The 23,041-nt window shown below is 44.2% G+C and overlaps 1 protein-coding gene across 1 annotated transcript in view; it reads left to right on the top strand.

Annotated features, from left to right (window-relative positions):
• Window positions 1-23,041, top strand: part of St8sia1 (ST8 alpha-N-acetyl-neuraminide alpha-2,8-sialyltransferase 1) — a 132,391-nt gene that overhangs the window by 55,206 nt on the left and 54,144 nt on the right. Inside the window, exon 2 of the mRNA XM_052172767.1 lies at window positions 2,929-3,073. Coding sequence (XP_052028727.1) covers window positions 2,929-3,073 — 145 coding nt within the window. The remainder of the gene's footprint in view (window positions 1-2,928; window positions 3,074-23,041) is intronic.

The following is a 23,041-nucleotide window of genomic DNA, read 5'->3' as shown; positions in this document are numbered from 1 at the left end:
GGTCTTACCTATCAGATTATTGGTTTTTCTACTGTTGAGCTGGAAGAGCTCCTTATAAAACGTACATATTAACTTAACAGATATGTGCTTGGTACTCTGTCTCTCTCTGTCTCTGTGTCTCTGTCTCTGTGTCTCTGTCTCCCTGTTTCTATCTCTCTGTCCCTTCCTATCTCTGTCTCTCTGTCTCTCTCTATCTCTCTGTCTCTCTCTCTATCTGTAAGTTGCTTTTCCATTTTTTGTTTGTCCCTTTGCTGTACAGAGCTCCGAACCTTGCTGTGGTCTCATTGGTTTATCTGTGGTTGTAGCCTAAGCTTGCTTTCCGTCTTCTTATGTTTTCAGAAGGCAGGTATGGCTTTCTTATTTTTGGATCTACTTTCATATCTCAGGAGCCTCCTACCACAGTATTACCTAAGAATTAAAAACAACCTTCATTACACATTCTATGATGACATGACTTCTGATGCACCTACGGCTCTGCTTGGTTTTCATTCTTGTGTAGCCCACGGTGGCTGCAAACCTCCTACTCTCCTGCCTCAGCCACCCAGTACTGGAGTTAAAGAGTGTACCTGGTGCTACTGCTGCTTTCGAAGCGTTTGCTGTGGTCTCTGTAGGTCGTGAGCTAGTTTAGGCCCTCCGGCATGAAGAATGTATGCTGCACAGGCTTTTTCTCACTGTGGTTCCTTAACACCTCCATCGATCAGCATGACAGGGGATATGGAGGATTTGTGGGGAGAGAAAAATGTTGGAGAGGCACGTAGAAAACTGCACTGAAGAGAGCAAGAGGATTACAAGTTGGCTAGAAATGTAGCATTTCTGGAAATATTTGTCCTCAGGGAGCACCTGCTATTTTTTGTCTAATTCTTCATTCTCCCAGTAAAGGAATAAGAAGTCATTCATTAGCTTAACAAACTTGTGTAACTATTGACTTAGATGCTGGTTTCATTGTCGGTGACTTCATAAAAAAACGTGACTGGATTTTTGTTTTTTCCCTGTGTGATTGCTTTTGTTTGGGGTTTTGTTTTTGCTTTTTATAATTCAGAGAGGAAACGCACTCGAATGTGATTTGTAAGCTGTCAGGCGCCAGCCAGAAGACAGTGCTGTCGTTCGACTGTGGCGAGGGTTTCCTCTGTGATTTTTTATACTGAAGCAGGATTTAGTGGCATCCAGAGGTGAGAGCTTCAGTCTGGATGGAAGCTGGAAAGCCTTGAGTGGGCCACGTCCCTCCATGGTACTGGTTTTGTGAGCTGAGAAAGACTGCAGGGAAAGAATGGTAAAGTTTCCCAGCTCCATGGAATGGTGGGAACTGCGTGGAAGCACTGCCCACAAGGTATGTGCTGTCCGGCAGGCGCTGGGCCCAGGAGTGCAAACGCTTCCTTGGGTAGAGTGAGGGGAAGGGGGTCTCTGTGGCTCCGAGCAATTGGCAAGGAGAGGGGAGGCAGCCCAGACACGGACCCTTAGGTCTGCATGTGTGGTCTTCCCATGGCCCGGGCAAGTCTTTAAACCACAGGCGGTGCATTTTTGTAGATGTGGATTGAGCTCAATGACGCTCACAATCATTTCTTTGCTTGCTCTAAGAACGAAAGACTGTGAGATATCACCAGACCCATGGCAGGAAAACGCAAACTCAGTGCTTTCTCCCCAAAGTTTACATTCACACAGGTAGGGCTTTTCTCTGCATTAAGAGATTGTCTTTTGGCATGTTGCTCATGTGGATGGGATATAGTGCCTAGGGTGCTCTTTTGACAAAATATAGAGAAAGCTCATGAGCTGACTGTGGTAGCGAATAGTCCTAATCTCAGCATTCAGTAGTCAGGAAGGTGATGAGTTTAAGATCAGCTTGCTGTACACAAAGAGAGCCTGTCATGATGATGATGATGATAATGGTCGTGGTAGTGATGGATGGGACACCAGCCTACGATACATGGAATGCTGGCGTAGCCACAAAATATGACATTAAAGCTTTGATGGGGGAAAAAAAGACTTTTGTTCCTCACCCTCTTCTTTGCCTTCTTCCCATTGAAACTAGTGTGAAGGAGAAGCCGGCCAAGATCACCTAGCATGTCTAGTGAAGTTTTAGTTACTCTTCTCTGGTAACTCATGGTTACACCGCAAAGTGTGCTTCGGGAGTCTCACAGGTGCTTCCCGGTACAATCGAGGCACGCCTTCACATCTTCCCAGGTGCCAGCTCACTCACCCCTCAGCACGGCGACTGATGGCTTTACCCGTAAAGCATTAACAAGGCCAGTACTTGAGGACCCAACAGGAGACTACAAGGTAGAACATTAGGGGCAGGTAATCCTGAGTGAGGCCAGTATTCAAACTTGGAGGGTGAACAGCCAAGATAGAGGTCAGAGTGTTCAACTGAGTCAGGTCCCACTGAGGCGTAGATCAAAGGACTGCAGTTCGTAGTATTCCTTTCATGTCTGCTTCTATTCAGAGGGTCTGCTGAGGAGCTCTCTGTAATCAAGCCCTTAGTTTGGGGTGCATACTAGTTTGGAGCACTCCGTTTCACATGCCTATAGCATCCATCCACATGGGTTTGAACCTGATAGTTGCAGCCCGGCCACAGGTGTGTCTCTGCTGTCACAGATGCCTAGCCCTTCAGAGCCATCTCAAGTCTTTCCAGGACCTGGATGGCTGCACTAATCTGTGCGTCTCCGAGGATCATGCATATTTTTTTTTTTGCCTCTAAACATATGTCAGACACACCTGAGAGCCAGAATGTTTTCCTGAAATATTTTTTGCAAGTGAAATATTACAGCCCTGCAGCTCAGGGACTCGGACGGGGGGTGGGTGGGAGTGACTCAGAGTGCGATCTGAACCGTGGAGTCTGCAGAGCGAGCTCCCTCGGGGCGAGGCTGCACATTCCCGTGGGGATGACAAATGAGTGACCTGCTGCTCACTTAATCTCTTCTCTTTCTCTCCTAGGAGACAAATGGAGGACTGCTGCGATCCTGCCCATCTCTTTGCGATGACTAAGATGAACTCCCCCATGGGGAAGAGCCTGTGGTATGACGGGGAGTTATTATACTCGTTCACCATTGACAATTCCACATACTCCCTCTTCCCCCAGGTGAGTGGAGCCTGTTGCATTGTGATATAATTCACTCTATTTCTCGTGGTTGCTAGGACACGGCTCTGCTGGCCCCCTGGGCCCTTCTCTCTCATCTTCTCTTTCCTCATCTTAATCTTGCATACTTTTTCTCGTGTCTTTCCATGTTTTCTGCTTTGATGCAAGGGTGGAAGTAAAATATCACCAAGAAGGACCTTACAGATCTGCAGCTGCCCCTGTCACTTAGATCTCTATGGAATGGAACTGAGGCAAATGATGGTCAGGCCACGCTGGCGTCCTCGTGGTCTGAGGTCGGAAGTGGAACGGTTGTGAAGATTTGAGATGCTGGAATGCTTTCTTAGGACTGATGCTGCCCTCAGGGAATGGGGACCCTATGTCTTCTCAGAACTCTGATTGCTACCCCTGTGGCTAGATTCCTACTATGAAGTAGAGGACTGTTGGACACTGAGAGAAAGAGTTTAGTCTGACCACTTTTGAAGTGGTCTAAGCCAGTCTTTACTTAATCAGTGTCTTCCTGCTTAGTTTCCTGAACACTGTAGTAACATGATTTTTACTAGCTAGTTTGAAAAAGGCAATTTTTATTTTAGAGACCTCTTGGTGAAGGATGGGGAGATCTTTGGTAAACAACCATTAGGGAGAAGCTAAGAAATGAAATCTTGGTCTTCCCAGGTCTTTTGGGTAGCTTTAGTTTGGCCAAATGATTGCCTGGAAAGAGGATTGATGGCTGGGGTTGGATAGTAGGACTGAGCTTCAAGTACCCATGTAATGAATAAATAACAAGCACAGTCCTAAAAAAAGGGCCTATACATTGTCCCTTTAGATCCAGAGTCACAGCCTCTGCAAAGCGAGCCTGTAGTGCTGACTATATTCCTGAAGGGTTCTAAGTGAGAACACCACAGAGATATCTGCATAGCTACATTACTCCTGCATTGCTCACAGTAACTCGGAAACCGAGTCAACCTCCATGTCTGTCAGCAGAGGAAGTGGGGAAAGAGGATGTGGCCCAGGCATAAAGAAAAATGAAATCATGGCATCTGTGAGAAAATGAACAGAACCAGAGATCATCATGTTAAGTGAAATAAAACAAGCTCAGAAAGTGGATGTTACATGTTTTCTCTCATGCAGAATTGTAGTGCATGCACATGTGTGTGTGTGTGTGTGTGCATTGTGTGTCTCTGTATATGTTTGTCTGTGTGTATATCTGTCTGTGTGTGTCTGTGTGTTTGTCTGTGTGTGTGTATCTGTGAGTGCATGTGTGTCTGTGTATATGTCATATGTCTGTCTGTGTGTCTCTGTATCTGTGTTTGTCTCTGTGTGTTTCTGTGTGTGTCTGTGTATGTGTGTGTATACATATGTACAGGACATGAGCATATGAGAGGGAGGAAGGACCTAGAGGACATGAGGAAAGACAGAAAAGGATGATGGGGTGTATGTGACATGAAAGCAGAGGGAAGAGATATTTGGGAGATAGAGAGAGATGGGAAGAGGGAAGGAGGGGAGATGGGGAAGGCTGGGGGGAAATCCAAACAAAGGATAATGGCCTACTCGTATGAACATGTCACAACAAAACCCAGTTTTGGCTACTCTAACCAAAAATTAATAAAACCACAGTGAAAAGGAAAGGTCCTGGATGTGCTAGATCCCTTGGGTGTGACTGTAAATGCAAAGTTTTAGAAGGCGCACTGTTTAAAGTGCAGGGCTGGGAGGGAACCAGCAGTGAATGGGGACTGGAGAGATGGAGAACAGCTGTTGCTCTCAGAGGGGACCTGGGTTTACACTTACAAGGTGGCTCACAACGTCCATAACTGCAGCTCTAATGGCTCTGATTACCTTTCTGACCTCCATGGGCACCAGTCATATATGTAGCTCACACACACACACACACACACACACACACACACACACACACACATACACATACACACATACACACACACACACACACACACACACACACACACACACACACACACGCTGGCAAACACTCATATAAATAAGATGAAGCAAATAGAAATTAGCAATATAGGTTGGGCTTGGTGGCAAGAACACTTGTTCTATAAGAGTGAGGACCGGAGTTCAACTCGCCAGTATCTATGCGTAAACTGGTCATGGCTACATGCACCTGTAACCCCTGCATTGGGCAACTGGGGTGGGGGGCAGAGACAGGTAGGTCCCAGGAGCTCACTAGCCAACCAGCTTAGCTAAATCAGTGAGCTTCTACTTCAGTGAGGGGCTCTGCCTCAAGACATTCAGGTAGAGAATGCTAGAAGACAGGGAAAAGACTTCTGGCCTCCAAGTGTGTGATTGTGGGAGTGCACACTCACATGCTCATATATGTGCACCACACACAGGCATAGCACACTATACACACTTGCATACATATAGCACACACACTCCCTCATACGCACATGCTAGTAAATCAAGTTTTAATTCTGGTCATGTCCACTGCTTCTTGTACTAGGGTGCTTTTTGCTGTGAGGATTCCTACTCTCAAAGGAAAGTGGAATTAAGATATGTCTGTGTCTCTTACCAACTAAACACATTGGATACGTTACCTGTCTCTTCTGAGATTCAGCTCTCATCTCTGTATGACGGGAAGAGAAACACGGCTCCTCTTTCTTCATAGAGTGGCAGTGTAGACTAATTTATCAGTGTGTGACACAACCTCTGATTGCCAGTGACATCTCCCTTACTCGTGGGCTGGATCCAGAGACTAGGAGTCTTAGTCAGGCTAGGAAATGTGTAGAAATCACCCTGGGTACTTTAGGTGAAAAGATAATTTGTCAAGGGAGTTGGGTGCTTCTAACACTAGAAGGGTGAAGCAGGGGCCAAGATGCCACTCCTAGAGTCCAGTTCTAGAATCTGATATAAGTTTTCTAGGATCAGAAGATTCTGGAAACATTGCCATTCCTGTGGCCATGATTGCCTCCAGAAGAAACAGTGGCCAGAACATGGGTTTCAGGACTTCTCTCCTTCAAGTCTTATTCAAGGACATGCAAGGCAAAGATTCCAAACCACCCATTGTTTAGAAGTGGGAGACTTTAATTCCCAAGCTTCAGCAAGATGATAACGAGAGGGAAATATCCAGCCTGAACCAGTTCATGAGATCCTATGAAGTTAGTGCTAGCCAGGCACGATGGCACACACCTGTGATCCCAGCACAGGGGAGTCTGAGGCAGGATGCTCACACTGGATCACACCGAAGGCTGCAGCATTCCTGGCATGCTTGACCTCAGTCTGTCTCAGTCTATGTCACCGCCCTGTGACTAGACAGCACCCATGCTATGCTAGACTCAGTCTCAGGCACAGTGAGTTCAAGGCCAACCTGAGCTACACAGCAAGCCCAAGTTCTAAGACAAACTGAGAAACGAAGGACGGATGCTAATGAGTTAAGTGAAGGTGAGAAAAAATAAAATCGTCTTTAACAGTAAGAAAAAAGTTAAAAACAAGCCAAGCCTTTTGTAGTTGAGGGCTTTCAGTCATGCTATGTGACATCAGCATCAGGGTAAGAAACATTAGAGGGAAAGAAATGATTAAAGAGACACAAACTCACCTGCCTGCCGTCACAGAGGCAGGAGAGAAGGGAACATTTCCTTCTCAAGTGTGTGTGGATGAATTCTGTGTCTGTCATCATCCCAGAAGAATAAAGGAAAAATGTGTTTTTCTGTAGGAACCAGAAGTTATTACATCACCGTGTGTACATAGTTGTGTAAATCACTCAGTGAGCAGGTTTTTTAAAGTTGCATGTTGATTTTCCTGTGAGATTCGGAAATGACTAATTACTTTGTTAATACTCTGGAAAGCCAGTAGCAACAAGAGGTTTCCACCCCTTTGACCCTTCAGGGATTTCTCCTTTCTTACAAGCAAACTAAGTTGCCAGCTAGTTGACAACCCTCTTTTATGTTGCTCCTGCGAAGGAAAGAAGTGTAGCCAAAAGGCAAGTGAACAGGCGCTGCTTGGTTTGAGGGTCAAACATGGCTTCCCCTGAGTGCACTGGTCAGCCCTTTAAAGGGCTGCAGTCAGACTAGCTCAGATTCAGAGTTTACATACAGGGTGTAAAGGAACTAGCTGCTCATACTGTGACAGACAGGAAGCAGACTGAAGTCATAACAGGAAGTGATCAGGAACAAGTCTGGGCCCCAAAGACGAGGCCCTAGTAACCTACTTCCAACCACGCATTGCCTCCGTCATTCCAAGGCCTTCCAATAATCTATCCCCCAAATCACATCTCTCACTCATTAGGGCCACAGCCCTCATGACCTAATCTCTGTGAAGGCTGCCACCCAGAGACGCAGTAGTAATCCTTGTTTGCTTCTTACTCTGGTCAACCTGCTAATCAAGATTACAACTCATCAGACTGAGTTTCAGTAAAACAATTCCCTGGTCACCCATTCTCTAGCCCAGACTGTGTATCTCTACTGAGTGTGTCTCCCTACACACCACATAGATGTTAGCCAGTCTTTTTACGGTATCATTCCTCTGGTACTTTGGCTCATCATCACTGTTGATACCAAGGTACAACAGGAGAGAGAAAGGTGTCCTATTTATTGCAGTGTTTTGGGTCCTCTTTGGGCTGTGTCCTTAGATGAGGATCTGGAGGGTGCCGTATCTTGGAGATGTCACACAGAGCTCGGTTCTCACAGTCCCCCAAGTCTCCCTTGGACCTTTCACAACTTGCCATAGCTTCATCAAGGAAGCTGCACTCTCAGGAGATGGCTTAGTAAAGTGCTTACTGTGCAAGCATTAGGACCTGAGTTCAAGTCCTCAGTGCCCACATGATAAAAGCTGTACACGATGACAGACACTTACAGTTTCCAGTGGGGGGGGGGGATGCACAGACAGGTGGGTCAGTGGGGCTCAGTGACCCAGCAGTCTAGGTAGATTCTAGTGAGATACTGCCTCAGACAAGGCAGGTGACCCCTGAGGTTGTCCATTGGCATCCACATACGTGCATGTTCATGCGAGACACCATTTTCCTTATTACTGTAGGATCTTCCACCCCTTCTCCCTGTTGTATGGTTCTGGGGCACCGAACCCAGGGCGGAGTGTGGTAGTGCTTGAGCCACACCCCCAAACTTCAGGACTGTCCCTGCTAAGTCTTCATGGTCTACCACATGTAGGAATTACTGAATAAAATTTATTTTGGATTAAAATACTTTCCTTAGGAGAAGCATACACTTGTTTAGAATTGAGCAAGAAAGGCACCAGAATGTTAGAAACCACATCTGCACACATATGATATGAAAACGTCCTTCTTGGTGCAATACAAATGTGGTTAGCTTCTCACTTTCTCATGATAAATAGTCACATGGTGTGGGTCACACACTAAACCAGTTTCTTCAGAATGTTCCCCTAAGCCATGTACAGAGAACAAACATACCACACGCCACTCTAACACTGGCTACCAGCTCCTCAGTTTAATCACAGTGCTCCCCTTAGACTGGCTGTGCTGTGTCCTTGGCCTCTGGGCAACCCACTAGGACATTCCAAAATAGTTTCTGCAAATGGCCTTGCTGAAGTGACAGTGCATATTATCTTTCTACATAAACCTGCGCTGAATGTAATTTTCTCAGCTCCTGGATATTCCTGTGTCTCATAGAAATTTCTTTTTCCTCATAGTGAAATCTGTATCCTGCTATAAATAGGTGTGTTACTGTAGTCACTTTCCCAAATACACATTCTTCCAACACACACACACACACACACACACACACACGAAGCTGCACACATTCATGCACAAAAAAAATCTTAAAACATTGTATCATTTGTTTATTTCTGTTGGAGACAGGCTCTCTAGTAGGTAAATTATTCCCTGTTATTTGTTACTTTGAAACTGTTTAAAGACTTTCATTTTCCCTACCTTGGGACAGCTGGAGGCTTTCCATTTGACATTTTTCAGGAGAAAAACAAGTGTAGAGTTGGAGACTGCCAGACCCGACACAATACCGTGGCTTTACTGCCCCAGTAAACTTTGAAGAGAAACAAGCAATTACATTGTTTTGATGTTTATACAAGAGAAATCCAGCTCCCCAGAGAGACTCAAGCATCCTCTGCATGTTGCTTTCTTGTAGGGATCTAGAACCAATCCCTCCATTATCAGTGAGTAACTCAGGCGACTCATCTTGCTGGTTTTGGTTGAATGGTGGATAATACAACATAAAGAAAAGATTCAGGTCTATCCTTGGCCTTTTCCTGATGACATTTATGATTCTATTTAAGTTTTACTAACCAGGTCCAAGCTGATTGTATAACTTGTAAGATAGAATGAATGACCTCTGGTCTTTAAATGTTGTGGTATTTTCAGAAACAACATTAAAACATGTTTATGGATGTAAATGTGTCTCACAATAATTTCATTAAAGAAGCATGTGATATTGTTATCACTGTTGTTTTTCTGTTATTTGTTTCATTTTGTTTTTAAACAGGGTTTCCTGTGGACTAGGCTGGCTTCCAACTCACTCAGAAGCCAAAGATGGCTCTGAGCTCTGGATCCTTATGCCTCTACCTCCCAAATGCTGGGGTTATAGGCAAATCCTACCATACTCAGTTTATCCAGTACTGGGGAATAAGCCCTGGGCATCACCACACATGCCAGGCAAGACACTCCACTAATTGAGCCGCATCCCCAGCCCCTATCTGTTCTTATCTGCCAAAGCTTTTGCAGACTTAAGCCTTTCTTTGGAGTTTTGGTGATACCAGGAAGTGATATGGAAACCCCACTAATCAAGGGCTGAAATCACTTTCCCAAGACAGGGTAGGAGTCTGTTGAGTGTAGGGTACAGGGGAATATGGACTACTGATACCAACCTATAGATTCTGCAGCATGTACTGTTTTATAAACAGATAACAGGATAAATCAAAGCATAATGTGAAATAAAGTGCTAATTTCCAGTAAACTGAACAGGAGTTCTTGCAGTGGATTATTGTCTGTTATTCTCCAAAGAGCTATTGAGAAAACAAGACAGGTGGATCATCACAGGACTGAGTAGTTAACATCTTTGTTTTTAATTTTAATTATTATTTATTTATATGAGTGTTTTTGCCTACATGGATCCATGTGTACCATTTATGAGCCTGGTCCTGTGAAGGCCAGAAGAGGGTGTCTAATCCCTTGGAACTGGAGTTACAAGCAGTTGTGAGCTTGGGACCTAAGCCCTGTTCCTAGACTGTTGTCTGAAGGGACAGCATGGCCACAGTTCTCGAGGTTTAGATCACTTCTGAGGTAGCACTGTGTTATTGTCATGGGCTCCAAACTTCTGACAGAATTCAGGCTGTCTGTAGAGAATGAGAATGAGTCCCATGAGGCTGTAGAATTTTTTAGACAAGATCTTTAGGTTTTACTTTCTGTTGTGTCTAGCCCTGTGGAGCCCGACTACAACAAAGGAATCAAAACTCCAAGGGAAGGAGAGGATTTGGGCACATCATTAATGAAGGAATTGTCTTGGCAGCTTGTTAGAAAGGGGGTGTGTGGATATGTGGTGGAGAAGTTTAGGATGGGGAGCACTTTGGCGAGCGAGATAATGTTTTGTAAATTGAAAATGAATAGTTTTTTAAATATAAGATTTTGATTTCTCTTGGCTAAACTCAGGGTTTTCAAGTTTTCAGCTCTTTATTAAGGTGGGAAAAAGTGTTGAGATCAAGGTAACTGTAGCTGAATTCAATAATGGTTTTCCTGCAGTGGCTAATCCACTCTTTCCATAATGGCATTAATTGCCCTTCATGGCTTAATCATCTCTTAAAGGACCCTGCCTCTTAATGATATTATAACATGATTAAATTTAAACATGCATTTTGGAGGGAACATTCAATTCACAATGGAGCAGAAAGAAAATTTGATGTTCTTTCTTATATCCATTAAATTTTTTTCCCATTATTAACATTAGGTTAACATCTCCTCGGATGTAGCAAGGAGTCTCTGTCCAGCAGTCTCCAGACAACTCCTAATGAGTTCCTGGCATTGGGATCTGACCTCCGCTCTGGTCCATTTTCCAAGTTGCTGCCCAAGTTGCCTTTCTTTAAGTTAAGACTCTGGCTGCTTGTGCTTTGCCCATGGCTCTCGGCTATGGTCCCACTCACTTTAGGACCAAGGCAAACTCCTTAACTGCCTCCCACCTCCATTTGGCCTGGTGTCCTCTGCGCCTCCAGTATTAATTTCCACAGAGCTACACCTGTCTTTATACTTGATCATACTGGTCTTCATAAATACCCCATGTGCCCCCGAGTGTAACAGAGATTCCAACACATTGTCCCCTTTCCTGGAAGCTCCTGCCCTCTTTTTCATTAATTTCTGCTAATGTTTTAGATTTGGTTTGAATTTCATTTTTTGGAGGGTGGATATGTTTCACTGCATTAGGGCCCTTTCTCCACATCCCTGGAAATTTCTTAGAGAAGATACTCAATTAGGGGTGGCAGGGAGCTGCAGTATCCCTGCACGCATCGTGCTTAGAATATAATAGTGACTCAATACATTTTAGCAGAAGGAATGAATGAGTTGATTCCCAGTTTTTCTTTTTCTCACAAACACCTTAACATCCATCGGAGAGTTTTTCTTTTTCTCATGTCAAATACATACAAACAAACTTGGTATCTTAGTAATGTTCCTTATGTGTTCAACTTTCTCGTTTGCTCATTAGTTACCTGTTCATAATTGTGCCCCTCCCCAGATATTCTGTATGTCCTATTTGGCTGATATGCCAAGTCTCTTTTGAACAATGATGACTCTCCTGCTGGTCTGTGCTGTAGTGTAGAGACCCAAGGTTCATTATCAGAGTGGAGGTGACAGCTGTACACTAGAAGAAGTGTGTTTGGGCAGTCCCAGCCTTAGGCCCTTAGAAAGAGGATACAGATGTTTTCAGCCAGCTGCTACAATGTACTCCTTTTGTTTCTGTGTGTTTTTCTGTTGCCATGCTCAAACACCTATAACAAGCAACATATGGAAGAAGGATATATTTTGGATTGCAGTTTGGGGGTACAATTCATCATGAGCAGGAAGGCACAGCAGCCTTGGGGCTGTGGCTAACGTGGCAGAAATGGCAAGCACTTTGTCCACATGGTTTTGGACCAGGAACACAGACAAAGGTCAACTATAAACGAGGCCCGCCACGTTCAGAGACTCATTTCTCCTATCCTGCTCCCAACTAAAGACTCCACCACCTCTCCAAACAAAGCTCCCAGGAGGACAAGAGCTAAAAAGCAAGAGCCTGTGGGGGAGGTTTTCCATCCAAGCCCTGATTTAACATGTGGCTCATGTCACTCCTTGAGAGGCAATATGTCATTACAAGGGCTCAGGTGTTGTGAAACACCCAATCTTGTGAGACACAGTAGGGAGAAATTGCTATTTTGTCAGAAGATTTATATGGCGATGTCATCTCTGTCCACCTTCCAACCATACAAACATGACAGAGTGTGGTGCAGAACCCTGGGAACCCGGCCTCTTCCTCAGTCTCCCCGGTGCTGGTTTCAGCGCTGATGCTAAGGTTTCCGCCTTAATTCAGTCTTCCTGCGTCAATGTTTCTGCATGAATTTCCCCATAGAATACATGAGTGGGATTCATGTTTTTAAATTATCATATAGCCCGCATGTTTTCAAGTTATCTTGGCTCAGCTGGCGGAGGAAAATATCTTTTCATTTTGAAGCACTCAGGAGCCAATATGTTTAGGAAACTGGCCAGTTGGTTCAGCCTCTCAGCAACCCCTTGCCAGAGACAATCGTAATTTTTTAACCCCTGGGAACCTTTACCATTGAAGAATTTTCAGCAGCAGGAATAGAACAATAGGCCTTTGGCTTGAAAACTTTGTGACTTTTCTAGGATTAGTAACAGTTATAAATGTAAGTAATCTCCAAATGTTACTCTTTTAGGCTATCATCACATTTTAAGGAAATTGTCCTGAGAAAGAAATGCCAAAGCGAATGGCCATTCTCAAAAGCCAAGATCAGGTTAAGAAATGAAGTAAATCCCAGCCATTGACTTCAGAATGTACCTGGTAGCTTTATGTCTGACCCTTTGTCTGAAGAACAAATAGAAGCAGGAAAGACTTACAACGCGAAGGGTGAGGGCTTCTGAAGATAAACACGGAGCAAGCAATATTGATAAGACATGAGCCGCATGAATGAGAGTCAGAAAACCTGGGGGAGAAAGGAGACTGTGCTTCAGGAATAAAACAAAAGCAGAGCGCTGACGCTGGAGATCACTGCCGTCTCTTTGAAAAGAACATTCTTCTAGGGAATAAAAACTGGGTTTTGGGTTATGCTAAAACCCACAGGACTCTTGCCTCTCTACCTTGCTAGATGTTTGACAGAAAACTAGTGAGCATATTTAATTATTAACAATTTATTTACTTGTATGTGTACCTGTGCATGTGTGTGCACATGTGTGTGCACATGTGTGTGTACATGTGTATGCACACCATTTGTGTGCAGCCATTTTCAAGGCATCAGACCCCTGGAGCTGGACTTATAAGCAGTTGTGTGCCCAACATGAGTGTTGGAAACCAAACTTGGGTCCTCTGGAGGAACAAGCTCTCTTAACCCCTGAGCCGTTTTCTAGCTCCTTATTTAGTTCACTTAATAAGTAGTAGAGACGCTTTTCATAGCTGAGGGAAGCTGAGGTTAGGACTCAAGTGATTACCCCTCAGGGACCTTCTGAGTGGTCCACTTTTCTGCTCTTGTGTCTAATGTGCATAACCATCATGGTCTCTTAAACAACCTGGGTCATTTTTATGAACTGTGCATCTACAAGAGGGTTGTAGAATATTTGGCTAACATGAACAATACATGGAAGATTTACATATTCTATCATTCCACCTCTCTGCAAAGTTTTCTCTGATGAAGTTATGCTCGAAAAGGGCTGAGAAACAAAATGGTCATTCCCAAACCTGATAGTGCTTCTATGGTTTTCCTATCATGTTTGGTGTATTCAAAAAGATGATTCAGCTTCAAATATTAGGCTGTATCCTTTTCCTCATAGACTTGGTTAAAGGATGTAGGAGCCAAAAGGCTCCCTAGGCCACTGCTAGACAACCAACCAAGGCTTCACCTTCCTGAAGTTCTTGTTGGCAAGAAAAGGGAAATTTGGCATGAGAAATCCAAATACAAAGATACCAAACACATCTAGACCACAATCTTTCTCACACCCAGACACACCCAGACCACACCCTCCCTCACACCCAGATTTATAGTTAATACATCCTCCTTCACAGTCATACAGAGAGATTGCTGCCCTTAATCAGGGAACCAGATGCCAGAGAGATGGTGTTAGAAAGGGTATATGCAAGTAGATAGGGCCAGCACATAGAAAAAAATAGACATTCTGGAGACTTTCCAATTTTGTTTCCTTTCATTGGTTAAGATTTTATACCCATTATAGATGCAAATACAGCAAATTGAATGTGTGCTTACGATCTACAGAGACTGATCCCTGTTCCCCCCACCTCAGTCTTCTTTCTTGGTTTGTTGAGACAGGGTCTCAAACTTTAACCAAGGCTAGCCTGAAATGCACTATATAGCCCATGATGGCCTGATCATCCATGATTCTCCCAAACCAGCTTCCCAAGTTCTAGGATGAGGCATGTTCAATGACAAAAGTTCTTAACTGGATTAGCATGAGCATAGTGTGACAATACATGTACAAAGTCCTGTTCACCTCTGAGAGTTCTTAATGAGCTGGATTAGCATGATCATAGCATGATGATGTACATATAAAGGTACCATGATGAAATTATCCCTTTGTAGGTTATCCTGACAAGTCAGGGATGAGAAGAAGAGCAGACAAGCACGCCATTTTAGAGGCATACATCCCGTGAAACATTTTTAATTTTAAATCTGTTTTTATTTTTCAATTTTGTTGTCAGTGGCACTTATGATCCTTCCTCCTCAACCCCCAAGGGCTGGGATGATGGATGGGTGTGTGCACCACCATCACGCAGAACTGTGCAAAAAATGACAGAGAGCATTCAACACTAAGGAACTGATTAAACTGTGAATCACCATTGCAGTTTAATAACATGCTGGTATTATGAAATGAAAAGAGACTCATCATATACCTTAAGCCTCCAAGGCAGAATGCAGAGTATTGGTGAAATGAGTCTATTTTGGTTTAGGAAGCATAAGAAGCCTCAGTGGCACAGGGCTAGGGAACGGCAGGCAGTGATAGGTGAGTATTCACATGTTCTCAGTAGAAATCAGAGGAGCTTTTCAGAATCCCTTTGGATTTTCCCTTGTCATGTAGAATCCAGGGTGTGTCCTTGTCAACCTGTCTTCTAAGGTAAGCCTCAGGAGAAAAAGAGAAATTTCTCATCCACAGGTGTGTTCCTGTCTTTTTTCTGAATAATTTAGGTTTGCTCTGCCCATGACTATTGCACTTTGAGTAGCCGAGTCTACTGTAGTCTTGCCTGAGTTCTAGAGAATCACATACAAACCACATCTATCCTCCAGATGGACTTGATCTGGATGCTACTGTGTTGAAAACCCATTTGAAGCATATGCCAACATTTTGTGTATGTATGTATACACACATGTTTGTGTGACTGTCTTTGGGTGTGGAGTCAATTCAGATTCAATTCTTTGGGTGCTGGACACCTTGGTGTGTGCAGGGGAGGTGATTGAATGCATGCATCCTCATGTGGAGACTAGAACACGAATACCCAGTGTCTTCTATTGCATTCTGCTTCTTGGCTTTGAGACACGGTCTCTTACTAAACCCCTGGCTTGCCATTTTTCTGGCTTGGCGAGCCTGGCCAGCAAGCTTTCAAGATGCAACTGTCTGTGCCTCTGTATGTACAGATATATACAGCCGCATTTCAGCTTCAGTGAGTGGCTAGGATTTAAACTCAGATCTTTGTGTTTGAACAGGTGTGGACAGGGTATGGATATTGGTCCCTGAAGGTAAGATTGGTCAGGGAATGTTCTGGGGTAGAGTATTATTTACTTTTTCTATTCCTGCGACCACATACCTTATAGGAAACTATGTAAATGGGAGTGTTATCTAAGTTTGTAGTTTGAGAGAATAGCTATCATGGAATGAAACCACTATGGAAGGAGTGTGAGGCAATTAGTCACAGGAATAGCCAGGAAGCAGAGAGAGATGAAAACCTCTACTCTTCCTGACCCCTCCCCTTTTCAGTTAGATACCATAGATGATAGAAATGTACAAACTGAGGAAGTGGGTCTTCCCTCCAACTGCAGCCTTTCTGGGAACACCCACAACAACACACACACACACACACACACACACACAGGAGAGAGTAAGAGAAAGAGAGAGAGAGAAAGATAGAAAGAGAGAGAGAGAGAGGAGGGGGAGGGAGAGGTGTTATTATTATGAGTAGCACACCAGAGATGACTGCTCAGACACAGTTTATAGACAATTGACAGCGGCTAGGACCACACCTACATTTTGGCCCCAAGTGTCCAGAATGTAGGGTCATTAAAGGCAGAAATCACATCCAGGCATCTTGCTGAGCAGCTGCAGGAGGACTTCAGTTTGAAGCAAACAGTTTTAACAGAAGCTATACGTGGTTAGCTAGAGCCAGTTCCACATAAACAAGTATTTAACAGAAGCTAAGCCAAGTTATCTAGGACAGCCTAACATTGGGTTCCTAGAACAGAGTTGGATGGTTTTCCATTGGATTCTCAATCAAAGAGATTGAATTCTAGTTGAACCAGAAATGGCCTCGGCAAGAATATAAGATGGAGGGACCTCTGCACTGTCTTGCCCTGTCACCCAACGAAGACATTAATTCTAGTCCAGTTGACAGCGATGTGTGTGAGAGTTTGGGAAGTATCTGATTGATTTTATACAACAGTATTATGGGACACTTCCAATTCTAAGCTCTACCCAGAGATCTTTTTATCCGTGTAGAAGTGACACTGAATTAATACTTTTCTGTTGCTGAGATAAGACACGGACCAAAAGGAACTTGACAAGAAAGGGGCTAATTTCAGCTCATGACTCTCGGGTCATATCTATCACTGAGGGAAGTCAGGTTAGGGACTCAAGCAGGAACCTGGAGGCAGGAACTGAAGCAAAGACAATGAAGAATGTTGCTTGCTGGCTTGATTCCCATCAATTCATCCTTATTTCTTGTAGTACCCAGGACCAGGGTGGCATCACCTCCAATAGGGTTGGCCTTCCTACATCAAATATTCATCAAGAAAATATCCATCAGGCTTGCCTACAGCCTGATCTTAGGGATCAGTTGAGGTTCCCTCCTGTCAGATGAGTCTAGCCTGTGTCCAGTTGACATAAAACTAGTCAGCTCAGGTACCAGAAACATGTGTCATAACTATTGGTGCTGATGAGCTCAGTTTCTGGAGACCACATCACGAAGAATGGAGAGAAGGTGTCTACAAGGCAGAAGGAAGGAAGTTGACATAGGATTGTTGGTGGGAAATGTAGAGGCTCCCTGAGTTAAGTGCTTGGAAACTTATCAGGGGAGCTCCTGGTGATGTTTGGGAAACCTTCCTAAGAATAAAGGATGTTCAAGAGCTAACTTCACTCCCTTTAGTGCTATTCAGAGAGCTGGGGAAATGCAGGGAGCATCATTCCTAGAGCAGGGCATCTGAGGCTTCGTGTCTTTGTTGTTGAATAGATAAAATAATTGCATACAAGACAATCATTCTTGCTTTCTTTTCTCGATGCCCATATTTAGTTAGTGGGCAATCGATCTTGGTACTGTTCGTTCAAGTCTCTAACCTGTGAAACTGAATTAACAGTTTAGCAATCCACTGTGCTACTGACTGACTATACAATGTTTATAGCTGAAGACAAAATGGAACTCTTAACTCGTGTGACCTTTTAACAGAACAACAGCAAGCCAGAGATCGGAATCTTTTGACCTGGCTCTTTGGACAGTGCCCAGTAGCTGATGGCTTGACAATAAACATTTGTCAAATGCCCTTAGTTGGATATCACTTGATGTCCGCAGTTGTTGATTTCAGGGGAACCAGGAAGAAAGAGTACTGTTGTGTCTCTTTTGGTGGCAAGGTCGCTTCTAGAAGTAAGTGAGAAAACAGGAAATCAGGGACAGGCACCCAGTCTGCAGTAAACTGTGTCCTCCCGCCGATACTTTAGTAATGGTTTTGTTGTGGGCAGGGTGTAGGGGGTGGTTTCCATGAACTGCCTTGTTTGGAAACAACAGAGGCTTTCAGTTAGAGACAAAATAACAGACAGTGCACCCTAAGCTCTCTGCAGTGTTGAGGAAATGATTCCATCTGATTCCATATAGATTTATAAGCCAATGCACACAGTTCTGACACATAGCTCTCATGACTCATTGAGCATAAATGAATTCTAACTTGCATCTAATCTGCTTGCATTGTCAAGTGCTCCTTGAGCTTGTGAACATCCTGTCTGGCACAGTACCTGCATATCTGAAGGGCAAAAAACCAGTCCTGTGGGTAGAAGGTGGGGTGAGGAAAACAGGAGAGGGGCACAGGGCTACCGGGCATCTGCCTAGGCCATGTGGGCACAAACAAAGCTCATGCTGGTGAAGGGTTCTGGGTACCTTGGTGAAGATCAGTAGCAGGGGACATTTGGTTCATGGTAAGATGTTTAGTTTGAGAGTGAGTGTCTTATATCAGGACTTATTTTGCAGGAATTAGGATGCGAATGACTATTTGCTATGAGATGAACTAGAGGCCATTTATGTGCAATCAGTAACTCTGTCTCTGTCTCTCTTTCTCTTTTGTGTGTGTGTGTATGTGTGTGTGTGTGTGTGTACTGTGTGTACTCTTAGTTACACTGAGGGGAAGAATTCGAGGGCCCCTGAGGCAGTAGATGTGGAAGTGATTTGAAGACAGAACCAAACAGAAAGCAAACTCCATTTCTAGCCTATGGTGCCAAAGCACTGTCAGTTCATACACAACTAAAGCAGCAGCTGTTGACCGCCTTGTGTCTGACATGATGCCTCGGATCTTAGAGTTTATGGACTGGGCCCCAGTGTCACCCATGAGAAACCCAAGGGACTGTGTTTCAAGAGAGTGGGAGGAGCCGGTGAAGCCGGGAGTCAGATGTAGGCTGGTGACATCCACTAACACAGTGGTCCTCATCCTTTCCATCCCTGTGACCCTTTAATACAGCTCCTCATGTTGTGGTGACCTCCCCCAAGCCATAAAATTATTTCCATTGCTACTTTATAACTGTAATTTTGCTACTGTTATGAACTGAAATATAAATATTTTTGGAGATGGAGGTCTGCTAAAGGGGCCACAGGCTGAGGCCCGTTACACGAACAGGAAGGTGGACCCTTCCATAGCTTTGAAGAACCTCTTAGCACTATTTTCAATGAAGGCTGTGCAAGTATAGAGGCCTAGCATGGATGGGGGAGCCGGTCCCTCTTGCTCTCAGATCTACCATGGAGAAAACTTCCTGCTGCTTTTGAAATGTTCCGTGCTCTTCATATTTCCTTACACCATGAGGAAAATAACAGCTTTAGTCATTTTGATGACTTTTGAAATGTGGCCACACAGGCATGGTATAAGATTCAGCCTCTGTCACTGCTTTGCCACTTGTGAGACAGAAATGAGGCACCAAGTAATTAACTTGTCATTGGCTATAAGATTTTCTGAAAGTCTTCCGAATGGTCACATGGAATCAAACCATAGGGAATTGTGTCCTGAGCTAACAGATGAAATCAAATATGTGAACTTTCAAAGTGTTACTTTTTATAGTTTCTTGAGCAACAGATTTTAATGGACAAAGCACCCGGTTTATGATGGGCATGCAAGAAAGAAGTCCTTAGTTCAATCCCCAGCACCCACCTAAAGGCTGGGTATGCTGTTTCCTTGAAATTCCAGTACCCCGTATATAGAGGCAGGAGGGTTCCTTATGCTCTCCGGACAGAAGACATACTCAAATGCTCAAGCTCCAGGGTCAGCGAGAGACCCTGTTCCTAAAAGATTAGGTGACGAGTGGTTGAGGAAGATACCTAACATCACACACACACACACACACACACACTCACTCACACTCACTCACACACACTTATACATAGACATACAAGCATACATAGACATATACACAAACATATAGACACACACACACACACACACACACAAGAAACCAGCATATAAATATTCACTTCATTCAATTTCCAAAGTTTGCATGCTTTGTAGAAAACGTAGTGCTGACTTTTCTTTTTGAAATCACGATGTTGTTAGCAGAGAGGAGAGTACAAATTTTATCATTAGCATTTTTGGGAAATCGTTCTTACATAATTGCAAAACTGTTCTGCAAATATTCAACAGTCAGTACTTACATATCCCTAGAGAAAGTTTGGGGTAATGTTCAACAAAGAATTCAATAACTAACTATCTGTAATAAGAAGCATTTTCCTTGAAATAAATGAACTAATTACTAGATGTTTTTCATCACAAAAATGCTCACACACGCAAAGGAAGAACACAACTGAAATTGATTTGTATTTCCAAAGGCTTTGTCAAGTGTCTGGAAAAGCAAATGCAGGCTAGTTTACCTCCTGGGAGGAACTGGGGTTTCTTTGACTCAATTTGTGCCTAGCTTGCCTGGCCGACGGGTACCATGCTTGTTAGGGATTTCCTTCTAGAAAATTGTCCATCTTTAGTTGAAGAAATGAAGCAGTAGGGTAAGAGGCACCGTTTGTGTGCTTCTGAGGGATATTGGTGGAGGGTTGGGGCTTAATTGGTGTGTTGCTTCCAGTATAATTAGGTCCTTGAACGGGGCAGTGCAATTAAATATGTTGAGGGGGCATAATTAGATGGGTGGATGATAGTGTAATTACATTCATAAGAGGGGGGCTATAATTAGATGTGAAGAAAGGAGGGGGTATATTTGGATGCTTAGGTGGAGGGTATAATTAACGTATGTGCAAGAAATTAAATTATGTGTGGGGGCGAAATATAATTAAGTGTGGGTGTCCATCTCCAGTTGTAGGTAAGGGGACAGAGAAATGACCGGTCTGGGTGCAGTGACGTGTGTGTTGATGCCTTTATGGTCAAAACCCTGAAATTTTCATGAAGAAATGTGGGCATGTGCTTTGACATGGTAACTAATAGCAGTTGACGTGGTGGTGACAACCTTTCGGGTCATTTAAAAGGTTAGCAAAGCAGACCTGCTTCTACTTGCCTGACATGATTTCAGTTCTCTGCCTTACGCTGGCGATCACTCTTTCCAATAGTCTCAGGATTTATTTTTCCCAGCTTTAATTTGTAACCGGCAAGGAGAGCTTGCTCTCTGAAGCCATGAAAGAGAACAGAGGTTGGAGGGAAACAGTGGGATGAACAGACCAATAACAGTGGTGGAACCCCAATGCTCTCACCACCCACAAAAGTGAGAACCCTTCCCTCCTGCGTTATGCCCTTTGTGTGGTGTGAAAATCAGTATTGACTCTTAACTAAGAGTGTTCCACCTGATGGTCCATGTGTAATGAAACCAGCAAACCTTCACCTGTGGCAGCTTAGTTGTTTCAAACTTCTAAAATGGTATTGGTTCCTAAGCAGTTGTGATATCCACCCTAAAAAGGGGCAACATAGAAAGGGTATGGACCATAGCTGAAAGAGGAGCTAGAAAGTGATGCAGGAAGTGAGGAGGAGGAGGGGGGAGAGGAGTAAGAGGAAGAGTCAATGGCAGGTTAAAAAAAATCATTCAACGTACTGAAGAACTTGGTGTCAAAGTAGGAAAGAACAGTGAGAATTCTAACATCAGATCTAACCTAGATCATATGCTAAAACAAATGAAGGCTGTATCATGCCTGCAGTGGTGGAAGGCTGAGGCCGGAGGGTCAGGAGCTCAAGGCTAGCCTCAGCTCCATCATGGGTTGAAAGCCAGGCTGGATAACACAGTGTCCCCTATCTCAGGAAAGCCAAATCCAGCCAAACGGGAGCAAAGAGGAGCAGAACCGACAGGGACGAGACGGAAGCAGCCGGAACAAGCACCAGAACAAGCACCGGAACAAGCGCCGTCTTATTGGGGCTTTCTTGTTCCGTTTTTGGCACTTTGGGTCCAGTGATGAACTGAGATAGAAAGTGCTAGCCAGATGAACCCCTTTCTCCCAGCTTGCTCTTGGTCATGGTGTTTGATTGAGGAAATGGTGACTCCATTAGAATACTCATTACAGACAATTGCTGTGTCTAAGAGCTGCGACCACAGTGTACCAGCCACCGAGGTCACAGCACTGGCTCTGCTGCTGGCCTGGGGGTCCTTGACCCTGCTCTCCTGTGTAGACAGCACAGGCAGGGGAGGGAGGGCAAATGTGCCTGGCTTTGTGAATGACTCTGGTTAGTGATTTTTTTATTCACTTAATTATAAAGCCATTTAGAGGTGTTTGAGCACTGTGAAGAGTCAGGCCCTCAGGCACAAGTATTTAGATGTTAATGGATATTTTTCCACAGGTCTTGTTTTGGCCAGGTATATTTTCACAGCTGGCTGTTGGAGTTTGTGGCCGACAAAATCTTCTACCTTCCGAGGCTGGCAAGATTGCTCAACAGTTAAGCTTGCTGCCCAAGCCTGGTGGCCTAAATCTGATTCTTATAACTCACCTCAAGGTGGAGGGAGAGAATGAAAGGACAGAGTTGTCCTCAGACCTCTAGCAGAGCACCGTGAGGGAAATTTGTGCCCACAGCACACGCTCAATAACACATATAACTTTTTGAGAAACTCTTCTATCCTTCAAAAGTATTTTACTATCATTCCTGGTGCAAAACACCTGAGAGTGTGATTTTCATTTGCATCCATCAGCTGAGTCCCTGGGAGACTATCTACTGCATGGGGAGCCTCAGGCTCTCCTCAGTGCCTCAGACCCGCACATTTTAGCCTCAGCACTCTCATTTAGTGAAAGCCTGGTTTGTGTTCAGCTAGGACCTGGTGTGTCCTGGCTTTCCTAAAGGCTCCAGCTCATAACAGATGTTCATCAATGCTTGTTGAATAGACATAGAACTTAGTTACCTGAGTTAGAAAGAGGCCCAGAGGGTGCAGTGTGTAGAAGATGGTAAGGTGTG

Source organism: Apodemus sylvaticus, chromosome 2 (assembly GCF_947179515.1).
Source record: "Apodemus sylvaticus chromosome 2, mApoSyl1.1, whole genome shotgun sequence".
In the NCBI taxonomy this organism is placed as follows: Eukaryota; Metazoa; Chordata; class Mammalia; order Rodentia; family Muridae; genus Apodemus; species Apodemus sylvaticus.
The sequence above is the reverse complement of the archived record's forward strand: the minus strand, read 5'-3'. Positions and strand labels throughout refer to the sequence as shown.